At 36.5% G+C, this 27,513-nt stretch overlaps 2 protein-coding genes and 1 long non-coding RNA gene across 8 annotated transcripts in view; 2 read left to right on the top strand and 1 right to left on the bottom strand.

The window, feature by feature from the left end:
* Positions 1–5,556, top strand: part of rc3h2 (ring finger and CCCH-type domains 2) — a 28,263-nt gene extending 22,707 nt beyond the window's left edge. For all 5 annotated transcript variants that reach the window (XM_032569974.1, XM_032569969.1, XM_032569973.1 and 2 more), the window contains exons 19-20: positions 636–799; positions 936–5,556. In XM_032569974.1, the coding sequence (XP_032425865.1) occupies positions 636–799; positions 936–1,077 (306 nt within the window). In that variant the 3' untranslated portion in view covers positions 1,078–5,556. The remainder of the gene's footprint in view (positions 1–635; positions 800–935) is intronic.
* Positions 15–26,940, bottom strand: LOC116724345 (uncharacterized). Its single transcript, XR_004340143.1, has 3 exons — positions 25,901–26,940; positions 12,534–12,541; positions 15–29 (listed from the first exon to the last, which is right to left on the bottom strand). It is a non-coding gene; the product is annotated as an uncharacterized LOC116724345 (long non-coding RNA).
* rabgap1 (RAB GTPase activating protein 1) overlaps positions 7,471–27,513 on the top strand; it is a 73,882-nt gene continuing 53,839 nt past the window's right edge. Inside the window, exons 1-6 of one of the 2 annotated variants that reach the window (XM_032569975.1) lie at positions 7,471–7,599; positions 15,413–15,648; positions 17,839–17,868; positions 18,598–18,853; positions 21,258–21,471; positions 21,588–21,762. In XM_032569975.1, coding sequence (XP_032425866.1) covers positions 15,496–15,648; positions 17,839–17,868; positions 18,598–18,853; positions 21,258–21,471; positions 21,588–21,762 — 828 coding nt within the window. In that variant the 5' untranslated portion in view covers positions 7,471–7,599; positions 15,413–15,495. The remainder of the gene's footprint in view (positions 7,600–15,412; positions 15,649–17,838; positions 17,869–18,597; positions 18,854–21,257; positions 21,472–21,587; positions 21,763–27,513) is intronic. The other variant, XM_032569976.1, reaches the window with a different exon arrangement.

Raw genomic sequence — 27,513 nt, 5'->3', positions numbered from 1 at the left:
GTCTGCTGAACATTAGCCTATTATCTAAACTGGGTACATTTACTGTGTCTCATAAGAAGCCATGTTAACTCTAAAGGAGCTGCAAAGATCCATGGTTCAGGTGGGAGAATTATTATGGTCATGCATTCCACAAATTCGACCTTTATGAAAGAGTGGCAATAAGAAAGCCTCTGAAGAAAGCCGAATACTGACAAATCTGGCAAGATAACTTTCTAACGGCTGCAAAAGACTTAAGCCTAGGATGTATTTTAACCTTGCAGATGGAAAATAACTCTAAACATACAGCCAGTGATACAATGAAAATGGTACAATTAAAGTGCACCTTTGTCAGTACAAATACATGGCACTCCTTTAAAATTTTCTTTCCAAAAAAGGTTAAACATGTAGCCATTTTCTTCCATTTTAGCATTATCTTTTACTTTGTGTTTATCACATAAAATACAAACAATTTGTTATCCGATTTGTGTTATCACATTCTTGATCCGAGGATGAAGAATGTGGATACCTTGTCAAGGCATTGTCTATTAAGTTTCACGTTGCCTTGATGAATGTATGTTATTGTTTTTAAATGAAGAAATGAAAATTAAAATCTAAATCTGAGTAGGTTCATTTGTGTTTTGATCTTTCCCTCTTAGGAGTGTTTAGATCTGTCCAACCCCGAGTCTCAGGATGCTTCCCACCTCCTCCCACCTCCCTGCTCATCTCCTCTGTGCTCCTCCCCTGTAGAGGAGCACACCCAGTCAGAAAGTCTACTGACAGAGAAAATGGATCCACTCCAGCTAAAAAAGATGGCCTTTAGGTAAAATCTCAACAGAAGTACCCTTAAGGCACATGCTATAAGACTAAGCAAAAATCTACAGCTGTTTTAAACCTGTCATCTTCCCTTGCCTCCTTCTTTTCTTCAATTCTGCTTTTTTGAATTTGGGATTCTCTAGGAAATCTCTGTCCCCTATAGTGCTGGGATCAGGAAGTCTGGGCATCAGTAAGCTGGTGCTACGAACCGGACCTCCACAACTACGCGACTCCTCCACCAGGACTCATCCTGAGACGCCTGGGAAGGAGATGCTGCTCAATTGAAACTAAAGGAACACACAATCTGTCCTGCACTGATCAAGAGCTGAGTCACTTCTTCTCAAACAAGAATCTTTTACAACAGGGAATTCTTTTTTTTTTCCAATTTGAATAGGTGAAGGTGTTTTTTGACATCTAACCAATCACCTAACAGAACCTTTGACATGCAGTGATTTAAGTGACTGAAGCCAATGATCTTCCAGAGCTTCACTCTTGGACTTGGGGACTAAATTTCTTATGCTCCAGTAAATTCTACATTTATTTACAGCGTATCCAATAACAGGTCATGTTTTCACCACATTTTTCAATGTGTGGTTGCTTTTTAGCGTGTGCCTTTGAAGAGTTACTTCCCGTAAAAGCAGGCATCAATGAGAATTTAGGATCTATACAGTTTCTTGTAGGATAATTTATTCTCTTTTAAATCTTGAAACGTTGGTCAGTTATTTTCTGCTTTTTTTCAGTATTTCCTAATATTTTGTGTTTGCTCTCTCTCTCTCTCTGGACAGCTTCATGTGGTCACAGCTTTGTGCCATTTGGCAAAGTGGCCTTTTTACATTTTTCGGTGTCTCTTTGTTCCATAGTATGCCTTATTTCAAAGGAAGGGATAGAAAACATAACAAGACGTGCTGTGAAACAGACTGCTTCAGGAGATACTAACTATCCACAGTTATAACCCTCTAAGGACTTTTTCAATAAAACTATTAATAAACTGTTATTGAGCACATAGAAAACACTTTATCTCAACATACAAACCCTGCAGAAAGGGTTTTCCTTGCAAAGATTAATGTTTATTTGAAGGATTCTTTTTATCTTTGCACCTGTAGTTTTTATCCTCAGCTAGTTGATCCCTTCAGATCATAGCCTAACTAGTGCATTATGCATTTATAATTTCTAACAAGTGAAACAGAAATTCTAAATTGCACTCTGTTATTTTTAATATTAAAAAATAATTCACAAAAAACAATTGGGCTGAACTGATCAGGTTTTCAGATTGAGGGTATTTCTGAAAATTTGAGAAAGTACACAGCTAATTCAGCCAATATTTAAAGAACAGAGAGAAAATCTAAAATCCACTGATAACATGACTTTTAATGAGTCATAAGATATCTATACAGACCTCTGACTGTCACAGGACACGGTGCCTGTCAAAAACCCCGTTTGCATATATTCTTTGATGGTTGTAGGTTACATAGTTTAATTTAAGTCATGCTTATCTTTCTTTTTGTAGAAATTCTTTACAATTACTTTTTTTTCCAATGTTAGCATTCATGCACTTATAAACAAGGACATTGGTTTGCTTTTGAAGCAGAAATGATCATTTAAGTAAACATAAAGCAGTCAAATGCACAAAGAAACTGTGCAGAGAAACAATAGTGCAAACAAGGGCCTCTCTTTCCTTGACTTTTTTAAATCAACCTCCTTATAGAGTTGTTGATTTTACTCATGAAATTATTTATAAAAAATGTTCATTTTGTAACCCAGTCCATTTTATCTGCTGTCTGTACAATAGTCACAATTTGTGCTGGATGTTTTTAAAGGTGATGTCAACAAAAGGAGAGGAACACCACCTGTTGTTTATCACTGTTTGCAATCACTGTTTAACTTCTCCAAAACATTTGGATTATTCTTGTTTTAGTGATGCTAACTTCTGTGAAGTTGTATGTTGAGGTATTTTTGTATCTGGATCTTTGTTTTTCATGTTTCCTCTTTTGTCGATTGCTGGCTTTAAGGTCGGTTCGCTATGACCTACTATACTGGAGTTAACAGTTAACTTCCATACACCAAGACCCCCTCAAGTCTGTTTAAATCATTTCTGAAGGGAATTAAGTGAAATTATATTAGAAATGTTTCAGGCTTTGGTAGTAATTTCCTCTAAGGTTCTCACTTTTACAGGGTGGGCCAGAAGTTTAAGTCATCAATCACTGATTCATTTTGGACTTTTATTGATGCATTTCAAGAGTTTCTACTGTGGACTTTTGAACTAATAATTTCAACTAATTATAAAAACACATATTTGGTGCAGGACCTTTAGTTTAAGCCATATAAGTTCGAAATTAGATCTACAAGATGTGAGAGATCTCACATCTTTAAATTTATCTGGTAGGATCAATTTTGCATGTCTCACATATGTAACTGTCAGGCAGTTTGAGCTTAACTTATCTAAATGTTTGGCCACTCTTCTTATCAGAAACTGTATTCAGAATTCAGAAACTGTAATTTTATTTTATTCCACAGTTCATAATTTTCCTGGTTGAGATCAGACCAGGAGCTTAATGTTAGCTTGTTTTATCCATTCTATAAACAATTTTACTCCATGTTTCAAAGCAGTTAACTGTGACCCAAAATGTTAAGGCAGATGAAAAAAAACATCATTTTTGAAGTAGTTTTGGAATGGATAGGTCAGAGTAATATTTAGTTTCTTTACAAGGGCTTAACCTAAACTTGATTGACAGTTAGTAGATTTTACTTTAGAGCTTAATCAGTGGCAGAAAACATCTAAGTTGAATAATTTCTGATAAGAACAGTGGTCGAATAACCAGCTTCTACTTGTTCAACTTACTAGAGTAATCTTATTAGTGGGTTTAAGTTTAACCCTGATTGCTCTTGAGGAAATCCTAAATAAATGCAAACTTCTGCTTCCACATTTGCTTTTATAATTCAATGAAGTTGAAGAAATGCTTTATTAGAAGACCAAAATGAATTAGATTTATGCCGATGACTACATTATGTTCTGACCAACAATGTAGGTGTAGCTGCACTGTGTTTAAATATAAAACGAAGGCCTGGAGACTCTTTGGTTGTTTCCACCCGTTTTACTCTACCTAACGATTTAACTTTTGAGCCTTGCCTTGTACGGTTAATTCCTGGAAGTAAAAGATGAGGGCTGGTGCAGACGGACATTTTAAACAAGCTTGGCTAGCTACGGTCTCTCTGCTTCTGTTTACAACTTCTCCTTTGAAGTCATGTAAAGTTAAGTGCCATGTCGTTTATAGTACAATCAGTCCCTGCAGTCCTCTTGACGGCTTATTAAAACTCCTTACACAGAAGCTGTGATATTCTCAGAGGTTACTGACTTCTGAGAGATGCTCCTCTTGAAGTTGTGTTGTGATCCGTTCGAGGAGGTTCGGTCCTTCATTTATCAATCACTCAGGGAGTCCTTCAGTTGGCTTTTTCTACACACGTCTCCGAGTGATCCTTTCACCCAAAGCTGATTGTGGTGATGAAGAGTCAATGACATTATTACCAACATTTACTTTACTGGTGTTTTCTTTTCCTCCTCTCAGTATCAATATTAGCTCTGCTTTGAGTATCAATGAAAAAAGGGCTGGGCACATATGGGACTGTTTGTAAAGGAGTTATCGTGAGTATTGAGTCAAAGTGTTTGTTTATGAAGTTTCCATGGAGCCCTGCTGGCTAATTGCACTGGACAAATCTGCAGCCCACTCCCCAGCCAGCCCACCCTGCATCCCGTGACATGCATGCGACACGGCCCCTCTTGTGATTGCAGAGGAGTACCAATGATTTTGTAGTTGTGATACAACACACCCGGCGCTGTAAGAGTTCTGCACATGCCCACTGTGTGGCCACGTCAAGTGCTGAAGTTTGTTTGCAGCGTCTTATTTGCTTGCTCTGAAATTTTAATATCGTTTATCAGCGACTTTATTAATATTGTTGATATTAAAACCACATTTGGTTGTTGTGTTATTTTTTTCCTTCTCGATATTTTTGAAGTTTGCTCATTTTGGTTAAATTTATGAGCTTTCTGTAACTTTTTTAAAAATCAGACAACAAAGTGTCTGAATATTTTAAATTATATGGGGAAAAAAAAAAATCTTGTTCGTTGATTGTGAAACATAATGAACTGATGTTTGAAGTATTCATGTCTGTATTAGACATTTTATTTGCAAATCTATTGTGCGATTGAAATGTAAATTAATTTTTTAAGAGATGGTACACATCTGTCATTATATACAGTCTGGCACCATCATTAGATGGACTTGTAGTATTAACGCTCATTTCTACAGCCTGTGATAATCAGATTTATTTAAATGTTCCAAATCCTTGGGGCAGTTGTGCAATGTCTCAGAGTAGAGAAGGTCTGATGCTTCTGAGACAAAACCTCTTAAAACGTCCCAAAAATTAATAATACTATTAGGTATTCCATTTATTTCCTTGGAAATATCGCATTGTGAAAGGTTTCCCTTTTACTTACTGTATTTGTAATGCAGATCTGGAGTAAAGTCTAACCCTATGGTGGTGATGATGATGATTTATGTGCTATTAATAATTGATGAAGCAGTCTGTGTATTGTTTTACTGACTGACTGATTATTTTCTCTGTTTTTCTGGCTTGTTCAGCAGTATTGCACTGACCTAGAGACTGGCTGAGCAGGAAACGACTCCTGTGTTGCACTGAGTGTTATAATAAGGAACATTAGAGTATATGAAACTGCATGCTTTAATAAACTGAGAGCTGTGAAACGTTTCTGTGTGTTTGTAATACAGTGTGTTCTTTTCATCCTTAAACAGTTTTGCACATTAGCAGTTATCAATGAGTTTTCTTAAGTGTATGTTTGCATGATTTTTTTACTACAGCACATGAACATTTCTTGGTAGGAATTAAAAAGATAACTTATAGGTTTTTAAAACTCACTGTTATGCAAGATAAGCTTAATACAAAATAAATAAAATCATAAACCTCTGGTTTCATACATAAGAGGAAAAAAGACAGATATTCTGACAGAGCAGAAGAAAAATACTCAGAAGAACACAAGAGCTTCTGAAGGAAGAGTGTGTGGACCAGAGTTGCGCATGTAAGTCACCTGACACGGATCTGGCAAAACACACGCAACAGGAAAAGTGAAGTAACACAATGATTCCAGTTCAAGGCCAATTCAACAAAGGTCTACAAAGAAGTACAAAAGATTTGTTTGAAAGAAAATAGTAAACACTTTTGGTCTCATTCTTCCCAGTCTGTATAGAAAAATGAAGTGCATTTAATCAAGACTTTTCATTTCAATTGTAAGATTTTTAACTTTGACTCAAACCTAGATGTCTTAGTCATTAGCAACAAGCGTTTGGATTCGACATTTCAGTTGATGGGCACTTGAATGAAAGTATTTTATTTTTGATATCTTGCCACTTAGTAACAAACCAGCTCATAGAGGAAATTCTAAAAGTGTTGAAAAATAGATTTTTTTAAACTGCATGCTGAAAGTAGTTTTCTCTTCTTTACTTGAGTTTGATTTTTTTTTTTTTTTTTAATGTTAAAATGTTCAAGAATGTTGTACTGCATTAAACTTCATCCATGTGTCACTAAACAACAATTTCCTTACCGCCTGGACAGGAATGGCCAGCATGACCACAACTCAAGGTGAACAGTGGGTGTGTCCACACTAGACTGCGCTGTGATTTGGTGACAGGGCAAAAACAGACTCTTTCACTTTGACAGCAGAACTATGTTGTAAATAAATTGTTTTCTTCACAATCAAATTGCAGCTGAATAATTTTTTTTAAGCTATTCATTTCATTTTTAGCGATTCTTTGATAACACTGCAGGTTCAACAAGGTAATTTACTTGTGAGGACAAACTACAATTCACCAAAAGTGATTCACTTTTGGTGAATTGTTTTTTTTTCTAAAAATGTAACTGAAAAAAAGAAAAAATAAATTTCCTAAAATAAAAAAATAGATTTAATATAAAATGTGAGATAATATCCCAAATGTTTTGACTTTAGTGTAAGTCACTTATTAAATTGATGTATTTTAAAAAGATAAGACTGGGATTCTATGAGCTTTTCAATATTTTACCTACCTGTAGACATCTGTAAGAGAGATCATAGTTTAAACAGCTACATGGAGAGGTGCAATGCAGCTAACAAAATTAAAGTTTATTGAGTTCCAAGTGATGTCCCCCTGGATAATGCTTGATTTTTCTGTTTTTTTTTACTACAGCACATGCACATAGGTTGTCAAAGTTGTCAAGATCTACTGGAACTACCTTTGAAGGTGACAGCTCAAAGAAGGATTCTTCATTAAAGAGAAATTACAACCCTGAGCATCCTCTTCATCAGAAACTGAAGAAAATTCTACAACATGAGTTACAACAACATTTAGTTTAATTTGGGATTAATAAAGTTTTTGGAATTTGAATTCGGTGTTTATCTTTATAGTTTCATATCTTGAAATTAATTTTTCTAGTAAACAAATTTTTCCTGCTAAAGAGTTGAACTGCAACATACCCCGACTTGACAAAAGGCTTGAGCTGAAGGTAACATTCTTTCTTTTAACCAAGGAGCATCTAGCCCCAGGTCATCGAGGCCAACGCCTCACCTCACTTGGCTCAGCAGCACTCTGGGTACAGGATCGAGGAGCGCCAGTATGCGCATGCGCATGCGCAGTGTAGGTGTCAGCGGGTTGGTTGGGCTTGTGTTTACAGCTCTCCTGGATGCTGCTCGCTGCCGATGTTCCCGAGAAAGTGCAATGCCATGTCAAACGCTATTGGAATAAAAAACCCGTGGACTTAAAGGTAAGCGGGTTTGCGTTTGCACATGCTTAATATTTTCAAAGCCGGAAGTGACTGTCACATTCGTTTTGAGGACAAGCGCCTGTTTGTTGGTGCGAACTGCCTGGGTAGCATTGCTAACAGGCGTTAGCTCAGCAGCCATAATACAGTAATGGCCTGTGAGGTTGTGGCCAACGCCAGCAAGTCAGCTGGGTTAATTCAGGAAATACTTGCAAACACTTGAACGTAGCAGTTTACATTACTTACGTAGCGGTGACGAGATAGCGTGCCCAAATGGTAAATGTGTAATGAAACGTTTGAGTTACTTGAAGTCGATTTTTGCTATCTTAGCTAACGTTAAGCAGATTGGTGATGGCTAACAAACTGAAGCGATAAGTTAACATCAAAGGAGGCGAGGCTCAGCCAACATTATCAAACAGAAACTGTTTGGTTTTTGTTCAGATGACTGTTTAGAAGGGTTTCAGGTTAAAGACTCGATGATGTTTTCTTGGTTGTATTAATCATCTCTCAATATATCTGCTGGATATTGCACAGAGGATATCAAAAAATAAATAAAATTAAAATTAAAAATGAATCAGTTATTTTATGGTCTTTACTTAGATTCTTGTTGCATTTTTACAGTTACTTAAGATAGTTATATGTTTTATATGTGACTCCTAACAATGCCTTGAATGAAACTTCTCTGATTTCAATATAGACTTAAGCAGAAGAGTGAATAGTTTTTATTCTATTCTACAACATACTCTAATAAAAACACACCAAAATTTTGTGTTGCCACAAAGTTTGAATTTACGATAAAAAAAAAAAAAAACATATATAGAAATGTTATGTTACACAATCATGGGGAAGAATTGTGACTTGACTGTTGTCCATCCCAAGCAAATAATCACTGCAAAGGAAGATTTAAAAGTGCCTTATCCAGTCTTATTATTGGAAAGTTGAGTGGAAGGAAAATCCACTTTAAATAAAGATTTTCTTATTTATAATTGTTAAAGGCATTACTTTAGTGCGATAAAAAAGGAGTGTTAATCAACCTTTCTGATGGGACGTAAGTAGTTATTTGTTATCAAGAGCAGAGATGATATCATTGCATCATCAGGAGAGCAGTTGGTGTTGGACAGCTCTGGAGTTGAATAGGAATTTGTTTCTATTTCAATGAATTGGCTAATTATTACTAAATAATTAGAAATCCTATTTTGACCTGTCTTTGGTATTTCACCATTTGTACAGCTCACATTAATGCCAGCAGCTCTCTTGTGTGTTCCCCTTAAAGTTAGCTAATTATGTTCACTGTTAGATTCCTAAGGTTTTCCAATATGTATTGATGCTAGTTTTACTGATAGATCATTTTGGACTCTTCAGAATGCTAAAACAGAACATGTTTGCTTCAATATCTTCAGCTTGCTCTCTGCTGAAGTCTAACTCACTTATATTCGTAGCCTGAATGAGCTGCTGAATTGCCTCTGTAGAGAAACAGAAACATCTGACAATTTTTATGTTTCCTCTGATGTTATATTAAACACCTCACAGATGTTGACAATAGCTGATTTTTTTTTTTTTTTGCCGCAGTTACAATTTTCACACCTATGTGTGTTGTCATCATTGTGACCTGGTGTTGCTCAGGTATGCTGCATTCACTGATCAGAAAGACTCAATATTAGTTGAACAGTTGTGTGATTGCACAACAGAGTCATAAGAAAAAAAAAATATTAGTCAGCTTTTTGTGGTCTAAATCCTTCAAGTCAGATGTTATATACTTTTGTAGCTGATGATGCGTTCACAAAACCACTGAAATAACAAATCACCAATTTGTTTCTTTGTAAATATTACTGCCATCAACAGTCAGTGTTTCACAGAGACCTAGAACACACTCCCTCACTTAATACATAATTACTGCTCCTCTCTGTTGCAAGAGTTTTAATTGCAAAGTACTTTGTCACAATTGAATAACAAAGCTGTGTACTTAGCTGTCTCTGCACCAGCCTAACATCCGTTGGACACGCTCCAGCTCCAGCATCTTGGAAGGCAGCCATGATGACAGTCCTTGTTCTTGTCTGCAGCCTCAGTGCGCTTGGCGTCACCTGGTTCCAGTTCTGAATGCAAAGGCCATTAAGCTTGTAGCAGATTTCCCCGCAGAGAATAATAGTCGCTGCTGTTGCAGGCTGCAGTAAAGACGTTCAAGTTGCCCTGAGGGATGTAATTCCAGAATGTGATGCTTCTAAGCCTCAGCTACAAAAGTGTGGGAAGCAAAGTTTATGGCTGTATCACACTTTATACGGAGTAAAACATAAAAAAAAAAAGACACGTTGCAACATTCTTTCCCAACTGTTGCAACACCTTGGTGATCTACCGTAGTAAAATCTCATTTAAAAACAGATTGTGCAACTTCTTCAAGTAATTCCATGAAATGGCAGAGAATTAAGAAATGCTTACATATTAGAGAAACTGTTGACCATTTGTATTGCTTATTTATATTTTTAAAAGAGACAGTGTCATTTACAGTAGGTTAGTGGGTTAGATGAAGACAAGTGTGGTGGATAGAAACAAATAAGTTGTTAAATGAAAAAGACTGAATACAGGCAGATGGGAAAATAACTATAGTTGGGATCACAGGATAAGTTCTGGCAGTCTTGTAACCTGCAAGTTAAACTGAAAATTAACTTTGCTTAGTTAGATTTTAAACGTTGTGCCTGAATTGTTTTTGTGAAATTACACATCAGACTCCTGATCTCATAAAATGTTTGCAGAACTCTGTATAGAGTTTAACAATTGTATTTATACCAGGAAACTTGCTAAGCCTGGTGGTTGGGGCGCTAGGTCCAATTTTTAAATATCACTTGATAATTATGTGGTTTTAGAAGATTAATGCTTGAATGCTGACTATAAAGTCTTAAAAAATGAAAACATAAAAAAACTGAAATAAATAAGCTATGTTTAGCCTGGTGGAGGCCCAGGTAAAGGCTGGTGGCCTGCCAGACTCATAACACACTGGGGGAAACCCTGTATACATTTATTTTATTCTTATATTAATTTGAGTTGTAGCAATAACTGTGATGTATTTACTGCTATATTAGTACAAGGTTGTATGATTTCTATCTTTTTCATAGCTCCTCTATAAAGTTTCTAAATTAGAAAATGGTAATAAAAACCCTACTAAAAATAAATGCAACATTTTTTGTTTAGCACTTTGAGTAATTTAAGCCCTGCGTATGATAACTGTTTACATTTTCGTCTTCATTCCATTATTTTATCTTTTGAGCGTCTTGGATGGCTTCCTCCTATCTCTTGGTTTTAACACTTGACACTTGTGTCCTTCACAAAGGTCTTTATTGATTTTCTTTTCCAGGAATGCTTTAGCCTTTCTTACGCTGCTCTGAAAATTGCAGCTCTTTTGAGTATTTTAGGGATTATTTGGATTTCTTCTGTTTGGTAAAATCAGATATGCATCAATTAGGCTTTTTCTAAAGGACACTGATTCCTAGAAGTCCGACTTGTCAATTCCAATTTTTACTTCTTCTGTAAAACCTGTGAGTAATGGATTCTACAAAAGTTCTCCAGGTTCTTCGATAGTGGTAATAATTTAAATCCAACAGAAAATACATAAAATGCAAGATTACCCTGATAAATTTATGATGACATATGTCTGATCTCGAAATACACCTATATGCATGTGGTTTGTTAATGCATATATTAACCAAAAATGATATACAGTGGTTATTTTGATGGACTTACGGAATAGGAAAAATGAGATTTTTCAGTATTGGACAAGCTAATTAGTGGTCAGAAATGATTAAAGGAAAATTCCTATTCAATTCTTTGGTTAGTTGATCTGAACATCCCTAATTATAATTAAAACATACCCTGCCATACAAGTGCCTAGAATAAAACAAATGCTGTATCATGTTATGAATTTACCATTACTATCATCTGTTTTCACAAATCTGTCCAAAGGTACATCAAAGACATCTATTTAGAATTTCAATTCAAAAAAGATTTCTTAGTATTTTCAACAAGGTTTGCTTATTATTAGTTCTTACCATTATGATGAATATAGCTGCTTGAACATTTACAGCAAAGTGTCAAGTTTCCAGAGCTCTGCTCTTTCTAAAGAAGTTGTGACACATCACTGCTAATGAAGCGTTTGTAAAAAAACAACAACATGTCTGATGCTTGGTCTTTCACAGTGAAGGGGTTTGTTGAAGTCAGTGAGTCTGTTCAGCAGTACAGGAGGAGCATTTTTCCCTTTTGGCTCTGAAGTGGGATAGCTATTGGATCCTCAGGATGTCTGGAATCTAAACTCAAATTTATTAGTGGTTCAGATTCACCTTACATTCCTTTGCTTCCTATTGAATCTCTAGTAGAGACTTGACGACAGTTTGAAAGGGACAGCTCTAAATGCTCTCTGTTGCTCTGTGTGGTGCTCCCTCTCCTGAGGTGCACATAGGACCCATCTGGCAGCCCAGAACAGATTGTTCAGCTGGGGAGGGCGAGTGAGCAAAGCAAAACAAAATGCAAACAGGCACAGTTGATTTCCAGTTTCTAGTCCACATCTTTACACTTGCTTTGACATTAATCATACAATTTACGGAGATATGTTGTTTCTGTTTGACTACCATTATCTATAGAAAGGCCCTTTTTGTTAGTCTTTATTGGTAAAAATAATATTTTCACATCAAGCCATTGCAGATCACTTGCAGGCTGCAGAATCATTTGTATGCTAATAAAATTGGATGAAACTGATTCTAATTGAATAATTTAGGGTTGTAGTCCTAAAAAAATGTAGACCTGACTGCTCTAAAGCACTATTATTATACATCTATGAACATATATAGACACTCACTGATAACAAAAATGAGTCAGTTTAGAAGAGGTTTTTCTTTTTGTTGCAGATTTATTTTTATTATTCAAGCACAACAATTTAGTTTAAGACAAATAACCTCAGCTGCTTGATTAAAAAGTAAAAAGAAAAAAAAACTAGTGTCTTAGTGCATTATAAAATGTTATAATTTTGATTTCAGATGTTTTTGAGATAAAAAATATACTCAGTTTCATCAGCATTCAGCTTTTTTAATTGACATTAAAAAATAATAGATCAGAGATGTGCTGGATGATACAGCTTGCAACTACTGTAAATTGTAGGCCTTTTTTTATGTATATCAGTTCAGTTATAAAAATGCCAGCGTCTCTTATGAGGAATAATTGTTTTGTCCCTGAAGTTGCCACAAGGCACTGCTAAAGAAGAGCATGGCTTGGCAGGAGCAGGCAGAGGTCTGTTGCTGAGGCCAAGGAGGAAGACAGGGTGACAAGGCGGCCATTGTAAGTGTCAGAGCTGGCAGTTAAATAGACAGTGTTAGATTGTGTGTGCATCCATACAGATGTGTTCCTGTGTGTGTGAGCACTCGTTAATGGTCATGACACAGCTGTTTTTGTTTTCTTTTCCCATCATGTGGTTTCTAGTTTTTTCTTGCTTTTTGATACGTAAATGAACTCGAGGTGAGCGATATGGACTTTTAAGTTTAGTCACAGTATTTTGTGGTACTATTGTGAGAATGATAAAAACTACGATAATAACTATTTCTTACTGCTTTTTTAGGTAACTTTAGGTATGGTTGTGACTGCATGACACAGCAATCACAGCTCCACAACACTGCTCTTGAAAAAAATTTGGAATATGCTTCTTTAGGACACTGGGCACATAAAGATGTGATTCGTATCACTAGGCTGCACACAGTAACTGCATTTAAATCATATTTTTAAATGTATTTATATTTATTTATGTTCTCATTGAACAAACAGTGGAGAAAATGTTAAAACAATCCCCACAATACAGACAGTTTTGGAGAGTTATAAGCATTGTTAATTGGAATTTATTGTGACAACAATCAATCAAAACTATTATCATAAGAAATTAATCATGATATATGATAATGAATACGATACGATAAATGCCCACCCGTTAAAATGAACCTATTGTTGTCTTCTACATGTATCTTTGGAAGCATCAAAATTTGCATGATTTTAAATAAAAATAATTTAAATAATAAGCTTATATCCCAGTTACCATCTATTGTAGCAGAACAGCAAACCAGGAGAGTAGAGGAGATTTCAGTTAAATACAATCAGACTAAATCCTCCTTTCTCTGACTTAAAACCCTCACATTGAAAACAGAACATTTGGAAACAGTGGGGCTGGTGGTGGTGGAGTATGGAAGTGATTTGCTGTCAGCATCCTCTGACAATCTTCATGATCTTCCTGATAAATGTCTATAATGTTTTGTGTTAACACTTCGTACAGCTGCACAGCTAGCTCACCTTTCCAATCAGTCATACACAGCGGATTGTGCTTATATAAGCTGTCAGGAATATAATGTTGGCTAATTAAACAAACAAACAAACAAACAAAAATCAATGCTTTCTATAAAAAATAAAGAAATACATTTATACAAGGTTAATTTTAGAAAACATCTCTGTGTTTCCTGTTAAGTAATTTTATAATGATGTATTGCATTCTTCTTTTGAGTAGAAGTAATACTTATTTTGGAAGTTCTGACTTGAGTCTGACACAAACTCTGTGAAGGGATTTAAAGTTTAGGGTAATGGCATCAAGGCCTTCTAGCCTCAAGCACTTGGATCTCATCATCAAAGGTAAATTGTTAAAATATCAGTGGAAACTTGCAAAAAGAACTGATAGGCACTTATCAGTAGGGCTTGAATGCTGTAAAACAGATACAGATAACCAGCCTAAGGCGGGTGATTAGCAGTAGCACACGAGAGAAATGGGATGTGTAGGAACAATGGTCATTATAAACAGAGAAGGGATCAAGCACAAGTGTGTTTGTGTGAGGTTCACATGTGAGCGAAACTGTAGTAACAGTAACAGGTTTCTCAGTCGGGTCATATCGTGTATTGCATTATGAATCGTTGTGTTTCTGCAATAGAAGGGGAGTAAAAGTTAACACCCAGGAGCCTCTGAACAGCACTTGTTGCTATTTGTTCAGATGTAAAGTTATAGCTGTAAGTTTGCCGTGTTTAGTTGATGTTGATAACATTTTTGGCAGCACATCACTGTAAAAGCAAATAAAAAAAGAAATGAACAAAGTTTTAGAGTTTTTTTTCAATAAGATGTGACAATCATATCTGGAGTGATAGAAAATGTCAACTGGTGTGATCTTTTCTCCTTTTTGCTGTTAGAAGTGGTTTTAGTAGAAAGGGAGGTTCATACATAAAGTAAGGGAAATCCAGAGAAAATAGAAGAAGGAGATGAGAAAAGCAAAGGGAGAACCAGGAAGTAGTTACTTCCAGAACTTTCTTTTAAACCATTCTTCCTGGTGCACGCACTGGCACCTTCTTCTTGGCTTCATATTCTTGTATTTAACAACTGTGACTGCCAGTGAACATAACCTTTATTTTAAGGGGAAATACTGACAGTGATTAGGTGTTTATAGCAGAGTGGCTTTTTATTTAATTCCTTACTTACATTTGGGTCAGCCCGACTTTTACTTTGCAGCAAGCAATTAAGCATTCATCTTATTTGTTCTACTAAAATACACATTACTAAGGAGAAGAAAAAACCGTTCTGCATGGTACATTTTTATTTTCAATTGTTTATCACTAACAGTTAAACTGAACTTTACTTTTAATTTATATGTTTTACTGGTTTTGTTTTCCTTCAGCTGCTCAAAACAACATTTAAAAATAAATCAGATTCTTCCTAATTTTTAGAGTTTGGGTCAAGTTTCTGCTTGACCAAAAAAGGCTTTCATTTCCTTCATGACTGCTATCCTTCATGAATTTTATAATTTTTTTGCTTTTCTAGGTGATTTTGCTCATCATCTCCCTACACCTCCTCCTCCTGTCTTCCATTCATGAGCAGCAGGGTCGAAATTAAAAGTGGCAGCCATGGATGACAAGGGCTCTGTGGGGAAGATTAGCGTATCTTCAGACTCAGTCTCCACTCTCAACAGTGAGGACTTTGTCCTCGTGTCCCGGCTGGGGGACGAGACACCTTCATCCACGAATAATGGTAGTGATGACGAAAAGACAGGACTGAAGGTAAGGATGGGTGGTGTGGAAGGACCAAGGGCCAGTACCATATCTTTTTCGAGGGGGTGGCAGAGGGTTGGGACTTCCAGAAAGTTGGAAACATAGAGTGCTTTGTAAAAGTATTCATACCCCAAAAACTCTTTTCAGATTTTCTTGAATTACAGCCACAAACCTCAATGTATTTTGCAGTGATTTTATGTGACGGACCAGAAATAAGTAGTGCATAATTGTAAATTTCACATTTCTAAAATAATAACAATAATAATAAACTTTATTTGTAAAGTTTAAAATGTACAGTTTAAACATAAATGTCACCATTAGATGGGCTGTACCAGATTGTAGTATAAGCTAATTTGCATCTGAAGTCCCTTGACACATTATAAAATTGAATATACAAAACAATAATAAAATAAAACAGAAAATCTAACGCCACAAATTGCTTTCTAATCACACAGACAAACACACACGTACACCCCTAATCACTGGCACACACACACACAGTCATACAGTTTCTTTTAAGTAATTTTAATGTGTTGCCTTGTGTTGTCTTGCTGCAATTGCAGCTGCAAGTATTTTCAGATTAAATCTACCTGTTTTATACATGCAGAGACGGACATTTTTACCCTTTTTTTTTTTTTGCAAAACAAATTAAGCTCAATCAAATTGAAAAATATAATTCCTAGTCGGATTTAGGTCTCTACTCTGACAGGGCCATTCTCACACCTTAATATGCTTTGTTCAAAACCATATAACTGTTGCTCTGTCTGTTTTTTTGAGAATTTTGTCCTGCTGAAAAGTGAACCACTGTCTGGCCTCTTGCAGGTTTTCTTGTATTTAAGTTGATCTAACTTCCTATCACTGGCTGTCCTGTTTCTGCTGAAGAAAAGCTCATGATACTTCCATGAACATGTTTCCAACTTTGATTGAACATGTTTTTATTAAACTGTACACAGCTGGTCTCTACTTATTAATGACATGATAGTTGTGGCCACTACATTATTTTTAAATGTATATGGGGGGTTGAATTCAAAATGCATGTCACATTTTCAGATTTTATACTATTACTTTGGTCCAAATTTACAGCACTGCACTAGTTTGTGTTGAAGGTTTTGGTCGTAACATGACAAAACAGTCAAGGAGTATGAATACTATTGAAAGGCACTTTGCAATAACATCAAAATTTGTCCTACTGGCTTAATAGCAACATGTCAGCGTTCTCTAATGTGAGAGCAAAGCTGATTTACATTAAGTTTTATTAATTTATTTGCAGATTGAGGGGTCACCATTTGTAAGGATTAATTGATACACCACTCGCCTGTAAATCTTTTCATCTTTTCTCATGTATAGTTTAGATTGCATTCATATGACTAACCATTTCTTGTGTTGCTTTTTTATTCTCATTCTACACTTTTCTCATAAATTTAGATCTGAGTAATTTGCTTTCACATTTTCTTATTAACACACTCCTAAACCTTGTTATCTCTGGTTAATTATATAAATTAGAAGCTTGCAGTTTGTTAGACCATGAAAGACTATTCTTTCCCCAGATTATTCTTTGCAAAATGACCGGCACCTTCTGGCAGTCAGCTGGCTCTAATAAAATTATGCTTTAATGAACTGTGTTGTGGTAAGCAAAGCATTGCCTTGTTACAATTTAGTTATTTGCTATTCATCATTTATTCTAGACGATCATGGATTTTGAGACTGGTTATTGGTTCAGTTTTGCATTTTCACTTTGATTTTGGACTAAGTGGTTTGCTTGTGTCTTTATACTCTTTCCTAGGTTTTATTCACCCCTACTTCCTTTGTTTTACCAGTAGATGGCGCCAGATTAGTATGGAGTTGCATATCTATTTGCAGATCATTGGTATTTCTGCTGCTTCATAATGCTTGTGGATATAACGCTTTCCCTTTTAGCTGATTTGATCAGCAGTCAGTGAAGCTTTCCTGAGACCTTCTTGGCATCCTCAGCTTGCTGTCAGATATATGAAAAGCAGCGCCCGACCGGCACCCGTTCACTTTCCTCACCTTGTAGAAAGAAATCACTCCATCCATTGAGCCCCACTCATTCTGATATCATGTTTTGTTTTTTTTTTTCTTCTCTTTTTGGCGACATATTTTCTTGCACATTTGCCCCCCAGCCAGCCCATCTAGTCAGGAGAAGAGCCAGTGTGTCTAAACTTGTTGTTTGTTATGCAGGTGATTTCAGAGGAAGGGGTCAGCTTTAAGGTCAGTCCTCTTCTCCTGCTTATTTTCTTTTCCTCTGAGAGCAATTTCTTTTGCTTTCTTTTGCTTTATCTCTGTGATGTGATTTAGTGGTGATCCTGTCTGTGATTATTCCAGCTTCCTGTATTTGTTTCACTTATTATTGTGCGGTAACTTTGTAATATTTGGCTGTTAATGATGGTATACACTGATAGTATTAAGCTACCTGCCCGAGCTCGCAGCTATACCTGCAAATAAGTGATGTAATAAACTATTTGTGTAGCATCCATTCAGCTGGAAATAGACATTTGAGTGAAACAGTATTAGAAAATGGTTTAGATATTATCTTAATTGAGTTTGCCTTCCAATAACAGTGCAATAAGTCACTGATCTTGGTCAGTACAAAAAGCCTCCGGTGCAGTTTGTCTTATTTCACTCTGCCCTCCATGTGGAGATGTTATACACCCTATACTGACCTTCTACTAATCACTAATATTAAATGAAAACTGATGAAAATATAACTTTAAAACTATCATTAAGCAAAACATGATTTTTTTAAAAAGAAGATTACAATCACTCAAACTGAATTGTGAAATTGGTGTAAGCTGTTGGGAAGCGGTTGGGATGCGCTTGCTGTTGGCTTCCATCTCTCAGGGCGATTGCTGCGCAGGTCTTTTTGTTTTTTATCTGGATATTGACTTGCAATATTTTTCGCCCCTATATTTCTGTCTTATTTTGATGTGCGTGCATCAGATTGTGGGGAATGGGAGTGAGCAGCAGCTCCAGAGGGAGTTGGAGGACGTCCTCATGGACCCGTCAGTGGCAGACGCTGGGCTCGGATCGGAAGCGATGAGCAGCCTTGGCCCGAGTGACCATGGGGTTCTTCCTAACGTGACGTCCCCCGTACCGGCAGGCACTGACCCATTAAGTTCACCTCCACCCAAGCTGGAGATGGTGCTCCCTGTTCAGACGGCCCAGGAGAGCGAGCTGAATGAGAGGTCTTACAGAGGTGAGGAAGGATGGCATTGTTTCAGTCTTAAACAAGGAAAGTAGGGCTGCAATGAAAGATTATTTTAGTAATTGATTAACACTGGAAAGGCCGAAGGTAGTCCACGTGGACAACACTCCTATTCAGTCTAGAGATGGCCAAATGGCCTAAGTACCCTTAAGTACCCTTAAGTACCCTGGTAATGGCCTCAACGCATCTCACAGTTGCACAATTGTTCCTTAGACTTCGACTTCGACTTAGACTGACTTTGTTGTCATTTTCAATGCACAGGGTGTATACAGAACGAAATTTCGTTGCATACGGCTCAGGACAATGTTTGAGGTTCCAATGTTGTGAGTAAAATAAAATACAGTATAAAATATGAATATAAATCTAAATATAAAATATAAAGTGCAGGACTGACAGTAAAATAGAAGTCCACCCGTCTCTCCTGCACCCCAATGCATGCCTGATAAAGCACATGTGCATTCAGTGCTGCCATGTCAATCATGTTTGCCAGGTTTGCTGACCAGCTGTCACATAGTGATGGAACCTTGGTCACCCCCCGCAAGATTATGACTGAAATAAATGCCATTAGTTCTTGTGAACTAAATAGGTGAAGCAGTCACCTATTTATCCTCCACAGCACAAAAGGCTGCATGCAAATTTGCATGTGCAAAGTCTCCCAGATCTCTTTTGCTTACACTTTTTGCATGATTTTTTTGAGGTGGATCAACACAATTAATTTGGTTAGTTTATTTCTAAACTGTCATTTTATACCCTCTTAGCTTTATTTCAAAGAGAAACATTACTCATTTCTTTTAGAAAAACCTTTGCATACTTTTTGAAACAGATTGTATGTTTTGCAAACTCTATGTACATTTGGCAAAATGACCTGGATAATGCAGCACAACATCATGGATCAGCTGCAAAAAGTCACATCTCTCCAAAAACATCGCTTCAAAACTAAACCGACTAGTGTTAGGTATCATAGATACCCACCCCCAACATGGACTATTCACATCCCTACCTTCTGGCCTGACGGTCAACGACCACATGTACAATAGAACAATAGAAGAGATGAATGGAGGCTAATTTGAGCCATCAGAGTCGTCAGGTTTTCAAGACCGGGTCTTGAAAACCTGGAAGGTCTTGAAAACCTGGCCTTTCTAGTCGATTCATCGGATAAAAATGAAGACATTACCCATGTAAGCTTATTTTAAGCAAAATTAGAGATACATTAAAAATAGAAATAAGCAAATAATTCAATTCCTTTTCTGAATAAGAAAATAAACATTTTTATTTTTTAAAATGCAATAACATAGCATTTCTTTAGCTAAATCTATGCCACTTGAAGAGTTCTGGATAGAACTTATTTGCTTCCAAAGTAGGATTTTTAAAAAAATTAAATACAGAATTTTGTACAGTTTGGGCTTAATTACTTCTCTCAATTTATTGTTCTTTCAGCAGTTAGCCTTTTTAGAGTTAACTGGAGTCTGTATACTCTAGTTCTCTATAACTTCATGGCTTCGTACACTTGAAAAAGGACTTGATGAGACATCAGGATTTCACTCACTCAATTTTATTTACACCAGTGAACAATGAAGAGGTGAAAAGCCTACAAAACACATACAAAAATTTCAAACATACATTTTAGAGATTTTTAGTTTAAATGTAATAATTTATATTAGTTATCATTCCATCATTAACTTTAGACATGAATTTATTTCACAATTTTAACCAAATGGATTTATTTATTTATTTTTATTTTTATTTTTTTATTCAAGGACTCAAGGATTGAGTCCTTGAATCCTTTGTTTGATTAAATCAAACAAATACATGAAGTCAAACATTTTTCTAAATTAGATTTAAACTCATTTGTCTTTCAGAACATAATTTTTACATTGATTGAATTTTAGATATACATTCAATGAAGCCAAACTTTAAAACCCAGCAATGCAAATTGTTCCTTCAATAAATTCTACATTTCTCTTACTCAAATACAAAAGCAAAGCCAGACTACATTTTCAGCTGAGACCAGTGAAAGGCTTACCGGTAGTCCTAATTAAGTCCTTTTCCCCTGAATTTGATCAGTTTGCCTTTGAAATGCTGCTTTCTCAGCTCTGTTGCAAAACCAGCCAAATGGTTGGTGGATTCCTTATATTACCTGAGTTCAGGGTGCTGCTGGTTGTACCAGATTTCTTTCTCCTTCTGAGAAGTGCTGGAGAGTGGCACACATGTTTATTCACCCACATATGCATCCACGAGCAGATCTACGCAACTCTAGTTAACGATTAAATGATTACTCAATAAGTTGACTATTATTTCAATAGCTGCTTCAGCACGATTAATCCAACTAATTGTTTCAGCCTTAAAGTAAATGTTGTCTCTCCTTTCCTTGCTTTTTTACTCCCGTGCTCTGCAGCAGATGAATCGTCATCAGAGGGAAGCCCTTGCAGTCCAATTCCAGACGAGGACAGCGTTGTGTTCAGCCAGCTAACATATCTGGGGTGTGCCTCCGTCAACGCCCCCCGAAGTGAAGTGGAGGCCCTTCGGATGATGAGCATTCTCCGAGGGCAGTGCCAACTCCCACTGGATGTCACACTTTCAGTGCCAGGCGTGTCTGAAGGCACTGTCAGGTTGGTACAACAAAAAGATTGAGTAAGCACTTATTTAAACACAATATGTTGTACATATGGGACATAAGAAACTGAACAGAACACTTTAAAAAAAATCATATTTCTTGTTTTAACAGGTTGTTGGACCCCCACAACAACACAGAAATTGCCAATTACCCCATTTATAAGATCCTGTTCTGTGTCCGAGGCCATGATGGCACACCAGAGAGCGACTGCTTCGCCTTCACTGAGAGCCACCACAACGCAGAGATCTTCAGGATTCACGTGTTCCGCTGCCAAATCCGAGAGGCGGTAAGAATTCTGTTTATACTTTATAAAACATACAAACTGGATCTCAGACATTGCTGCCAAGGTAAGATAAGTTTATTTGATTTTATGTAGCACTGATTCACAACAAATGTCATCTGAGAGCACTTTAAAAAATAAAATGTTCCAGCTGCTGTCCAGTGTAAAAAAATCAATTGGTGTACTAGTTGGGAGGACAGGAATGAGACAGAAAAAAAGAACTTAAGCTAGATTCTCATTTGGAAAAGACAGAGTAGGTCCTGTTAATAGCTTCATCATGGAAATAAACATTATTTAAAAAGGTAGGTCTAACTTGCTCCAGGAAAGAATTGTGGCCTCACACAAACGTGGCTTCTTTGGAATGAACAACAAATAGTTCCCCCATATGGGCACTTTCTTCCAAACGCAGTAACACAGTTAATGCATAAAAATCTTCATGAACACTTAGCCAAACATAGAATCACAGAACCAGGAACAACTTTCAAAAAATAATGCATAGATTGTAAGTAACAGGAGAAAATTGCACATGACAGAAAAGTGCATGCCGTACATGCAACAGAATTAAAATCTAATAGATCAGTGAAATATTTATGCCATCATGCCATTGAGATAAACACAAAAATTGTGTTTGCAAATCCGATTTTGCAAAAACGCGTTTTGCAAAATCAAAAGGAATTGACATTACAGGTATGTAAAAGGCTCCACAGATTTGATAAGAGGGAACTGATTTACTGAAAAATTGGGTTAAAGTACAGCTGCTGTGTTCAGTGACCTGATTCCTCCCACATGAAAGCACTCAGTGTAACTAAGAGCCTTCAGACAGACACTGCTTTAATAGTCCCACTTCATCCCATTGTCCAGAGCCTTAGACACCAACCAAGAATAGATATGCTCACACCATAGCACTTAAAGAGTACTAGCACAGTCAAATTCACACTCACACATTCAAACAAGGATATTTCTCTGTAACAATTTATTTATTTTTTTTAAGTAACTTGAATTCTCTGTGGCCCAGTTCTCCCATTTTCTTCACGTTTTCAGTTTTAATTTTGCCCCACCTTTATTTTTCATTCCTCTCACCCAAGTCCTGAGCTACACACTCTTCTCTTCTGTTTAAAACATTTTCTGAGCTCAGAAAAAAACTTGTATTTTCTCACTGTGCATGCATGAAGCATGCTACTCCCTTGTTCTTACACCACCTCCTTTGTGAACTCAGGCCCTTTAGCTTGTTTCCAATAATTGCTGGTTTCCTGATGGAGAGCCCCACTGTGTCTCACACCCAGCAATTTCTCTTACTCAGCTCGCTGTTGCTGGTTGTCAGCATAGATGTGTTTATTAGGCTTTGCAGAACACATCTGTTCAGTTTCACGAGTTTGTTTTAGAAAAATAGTTTAAACTTATTCTAGTATTTAAATATCTCTAAGTATACTTATTGAGATTGCTTCCTCCAATTAATGGAACTCTAAACTGTTCTCCGTTCAATGGTAATTTGTCTGATATTTCCTGTATGGACTGTAGACTTTAAAATGTTTAAAATTTCTTAAAATTAGCAAGTTTTTTAGTATGGAAAAAAAAGAATCTTTCAAATTTTTTAACATCTCTTCACCAGGTCAAACTGCAAAGTTTTGCAAAGAGCAAGATTTCTGCACAGTCTTAAATTTTAACATACCTTCTAGGTCTGGAAAGTAGATAAAATGGAGTGTGGAGAAAATATTTGTATTTCCTACTTTCTAAATGTTGTATCCATTCACGTATTTATGTTTTCATTCATCTGTCATCCATCCAATTTTTCTATCCAACCTTCATCCATCAGTCTATTCCTCTGTCGGTCTATCTGTCCATCCATCCATTTATGCACCTGTCTTTTAATCAATCCATTTGTCTATCCACTCAGTCATTTCTTTTTCTATCAATCCTGCACTACTTCCATTCATCCACTTTCTGGTTTTGCTGATTTAATGTGCTTTAAATTCCTATCACTACTTTATTTTTCCTTCAAAATGGCTTTTGAGGGTTTGAAAACTCAGGAAAGTAAATCTGGAAAAGTTTATAATGTCGACATCTAAAATGTGTCAAAACCTTGACTGATCTGAAATGTCTTTTGTTTTGGTTTTTTCCTTTCCAAAACATTCCTGGTGTAAAACTTATGGAAACATCATAGAGGCAAACCCTTTCTGTGTTAGCTCTTTGTTTAAATCTCACGTTAGTTTTTGTTGGGCTTGGCTTCCTAAATTAGAAATGTAAAAAAAAAAAAAAGAGAGAGAGAAGAGAAGAGACTTTATTTAGTGGAATCAAGTTCCTTTTTTATTTTTATTTTTTTCAGTTGGGGGGATATATGAGAATTGGTAAATGTCCAGCTGGTATATGTCAGACTACATACATTTACAATGAGTGTGCTGGAAAAGCTCCTTTAAGCTGTAGAAGAAGAAATCCATCTGAAAACAATAAAATCTGGAAACAGTTACTTGAACATTAAGCTGAGCAGGGAACAACACTTCTATTGTGTTAAATGTTATTCTTTCTATCAACACATGGGTAAGACTCCCTCCATTTAGCTTTCTTAACCCCCCTCCAACGCTCACTTCCATTCTCATTTGGTGCCTTATGAAATAGCCCCTAAGCAGTCCCCTAATGTTCTTCCTCTTTACCAGGGACAAAACAAACACTGCCTTATTCTCAGGTCTAAATAAAGAAAAAAGGTCTTGTTATTCATTGATAACAGCAGTTGCCCCACATCATCTCCCTGTTCTCAAAAGCTTTGTTGTTTACCACTTTTAGAAATGATCAAAAAGTGCTTTAAAGTGAGCCTCAAGCTGGGATAGAGGGGTCTTCTTTAACACAGACACATCTGTCTGTAATAATCTTAAGTCAAAGGACTCACTGGGGGAAAGGTACATTTAGAGAATGTGACTAAATTATCACTTCCTTCTTGGCAGGCTCTACCTGTACCCAGTTTTAATTTTGGAGATTTACCAGAACCCATTCTGCTGCTTCTCGTAATCCAGACTTGTCTGTTTAGTGTTAAGGGGCCATACCTCAACCGGCTAATTCTTCTCCAAAAATGATGTTAAACGACCAACCTCCTCAACTTCCCCTCCAGAAACAATTGACAAGACGAGGGAAACATACCGAGATCAGCCGATACCAATGTTAGTTTCAATATATCGTGCATCCGCTTTTGCTTGTTACTTATCCTTTCAACTAGGGCTGCACAGTATGTTAAACTCCTATGACAATGAAAATAAAACATTTTGAAACGAGTGAGGCTATGTTATTTTTATACTTGGAGATGATTTGGTGCTTTTAACCCTCCTGCAATCGTAAGAGATAAGGTCACTTGGACCCCACAAGTGCACGGTCTGGCGGGGTCTCACTGACCCCACGTGTGCTTTTACAGGTTTTTATTTTGAATGGTTTCAGGAATTGATGGTCTGACAGTGAGACTCCTTCCCCAGCACCCCCGCTTCACCGCAGTCTGATTGTGACTTTTGCCTTGTTCCTCCTGAGCATCACGCTACGACCACTGGAGGGTTAAATAATAAAGCATGTACTTTACAGCCTAGTGACTTAAAAGGAAACAAAAAAGCTAACCACTTGGCATGTTTTCACATTAACTACTAAAACAAGCCTTTCTTCTCTTAATTTTGTATAAAATTTGTTCAATTAAATTTTCAATTTCAATTTTGGTCTAAGTCATTCAGAGCCACCGGATAGGCTAAATCGACACACGCACACCCTTGAGCTAGACAAACACATGCAACACATTACTCCATTCATAAGCATAGTTACTTTTCCATGGAAAATAGATGGTCTTATGACAACTTACGTAAGCTCAGTTCTTATTTTGTTTACCCCCCTAGTGTAGCTTCAGTGCTGTATATGCATAGGCCATTTAATAACCACATTGTAAAAAGCTCAAGCACTCTCACACACTATTTATAATATTCTTGCTGCCACCAACTCAAGTCACACTTTATTTTGAACTGTGTAATATTTTTAAGAATGATATTTTACTGTCAAATTACACTTTTAAGCTGTAAAACAGGGCCGCATGATTTCAGAAAAACATGGAATGATGGAGGTGAATGTTGCTATGATACTTTACCGTCTTTCTGCTTTGGGTAAATCTAGTGCAAGCATAGACACCAGGGGCCTCATGCAGAAAAGAGTGCGCAGTTTTCACACTAAAACTTGGTGTAGGGAAAAATTTAGAAAAGTGCGGCGCACAAAAAAATTCAGATGTATAAAGCTGTGCGCACGCACGTGGCCGCGCACCTTTCCTTTGTACATCCAAATTTGCGGTAAATAGAGCGCAGCTGCTGGTCCGCCCTGTCGCCTCCATTATTACATATGTAAATTAGTATAAATACCCGGAAGTCTGCCACCACGGGAAGCAATAACCATGGCAATGTCCTTGTTTGTAGCCGTATAAGTATTTATAATAATAGTAATTATATATATTATTTAAAAGGTGCTTTCAATGAACATAAGGTAACCTCACAAAAATAAAAATAATACATTTTAAAGAAAGAAAAAAATCCAAATAATAATAATAAAAAGTAAACTAAGAGATCGTGCAAATGCCTGTTTGAGGAGCAGAGCGTTCAGTCAGGATTTTAAGACAGAGAGTTATTTGAGTGGGTAAAATGGACGTTTATTAAGTAGTGGAATCATGTGCATAAGTTGTACATTTAAAGAGTAGATATACTTTCTGTCCAAAAAGGCGCATTCACAAAGCTGGCAGCTCCACTGAAGGATGACTGCATCTGGACCGGTACCGGTACCACACGACTCCTTCTATAAGTTCTGCTTAGAGCTCCAGGATAATTAGTCTGGATTAATATAACACTAATAAACCATCATCAACATTTGCCAGCAGATCAATGTGATCAATCGCTCCCTCTGAATCCTTCCATTAGCGATGTTCTCCATCAGAGCCAAAGCGCTCCACAGTTAGCGGCTCACCTTTATGCAGCTACATAAATACGTGTGATTGTCTACAAACCTCCATCACCTTAAAAATAATCAAACCTGTTTGGAGTTAATCTGCTGATCCAACCATGTTTTATTTTTATTTTTTGTGAGAATGAAATTACCCCATAAATGCATTTCCCACAGAACACTGCGTTACATCTGTATGAGACCAAAACTAATGAAATGTATTTTTTACATTCTAGTGAGGTTTTTGCATCCTTTTATTTTTGCTTTCTGTATTTTGTGGGTGTGTTAGGTTATTGTCTGAGGATAAATGCGGTTCATTTTCATTGTTTAGTTTAAACAATAAAAAATTAAAATCATGAAAAAAACCCTAAAGCAAGGTTCGATGCTTCTTGGTCTAAATAACACTGAATGTAGTCAGATTTTAGTGTATTTAGGTGAGTTTTGACGCTTTGTGTTTGATATTGTCCACAGAAAAGGTTTGCATGGCTGCCGCTCATTTTAACGGCAGCGAAAAAGTGTGCGTATATCTACGCAAACCTTGACGCAAAGTAAATTTTTATACATGCCGACTTGTGCGTAAAATATGGCGCTGCACATTTTTTGTGCGCAATCAGGCTTTATGCATGAGGCCCCAGATACTGGGTTCTCTAACAAGCTATGAGGAAAATTAAAACATGTTTTTTTTTTCTTTTTTAAAACCTGCAAAAGAAAAACTGAGCTGTAGTTTCTTAATGACTTTACAAGCACCTCTGACAGATATTATAAATAAATCTTATTGATACAGAGACTTTGAATAAATTGTATGTCAGAAATGTA

The sequence above is a fragment of the Xiphophorus hellerii genome, chromosome 8 (genome assembly GCF_003331165.1).
Source record: "Xiphophorus hellerii strain 12219 chromosome 8, Xiphophorus_hellerii-4.1, whole genome shotgun sequence".
In the NCBI taxonomy this organism is placed as follows: domain Eukaryota; kingdom Metazoa; phylum Chordata; class Actinopteri; order Cyprinodontiformes; family Poeciliidae; genus Xiphophorus; species Xiphophorus hellerii.
The sequence above is the reverse complement of the archived record's forward strand: the minus strand, read 5'-3'. Positions and strand labels throughout refer to the sequence as shown.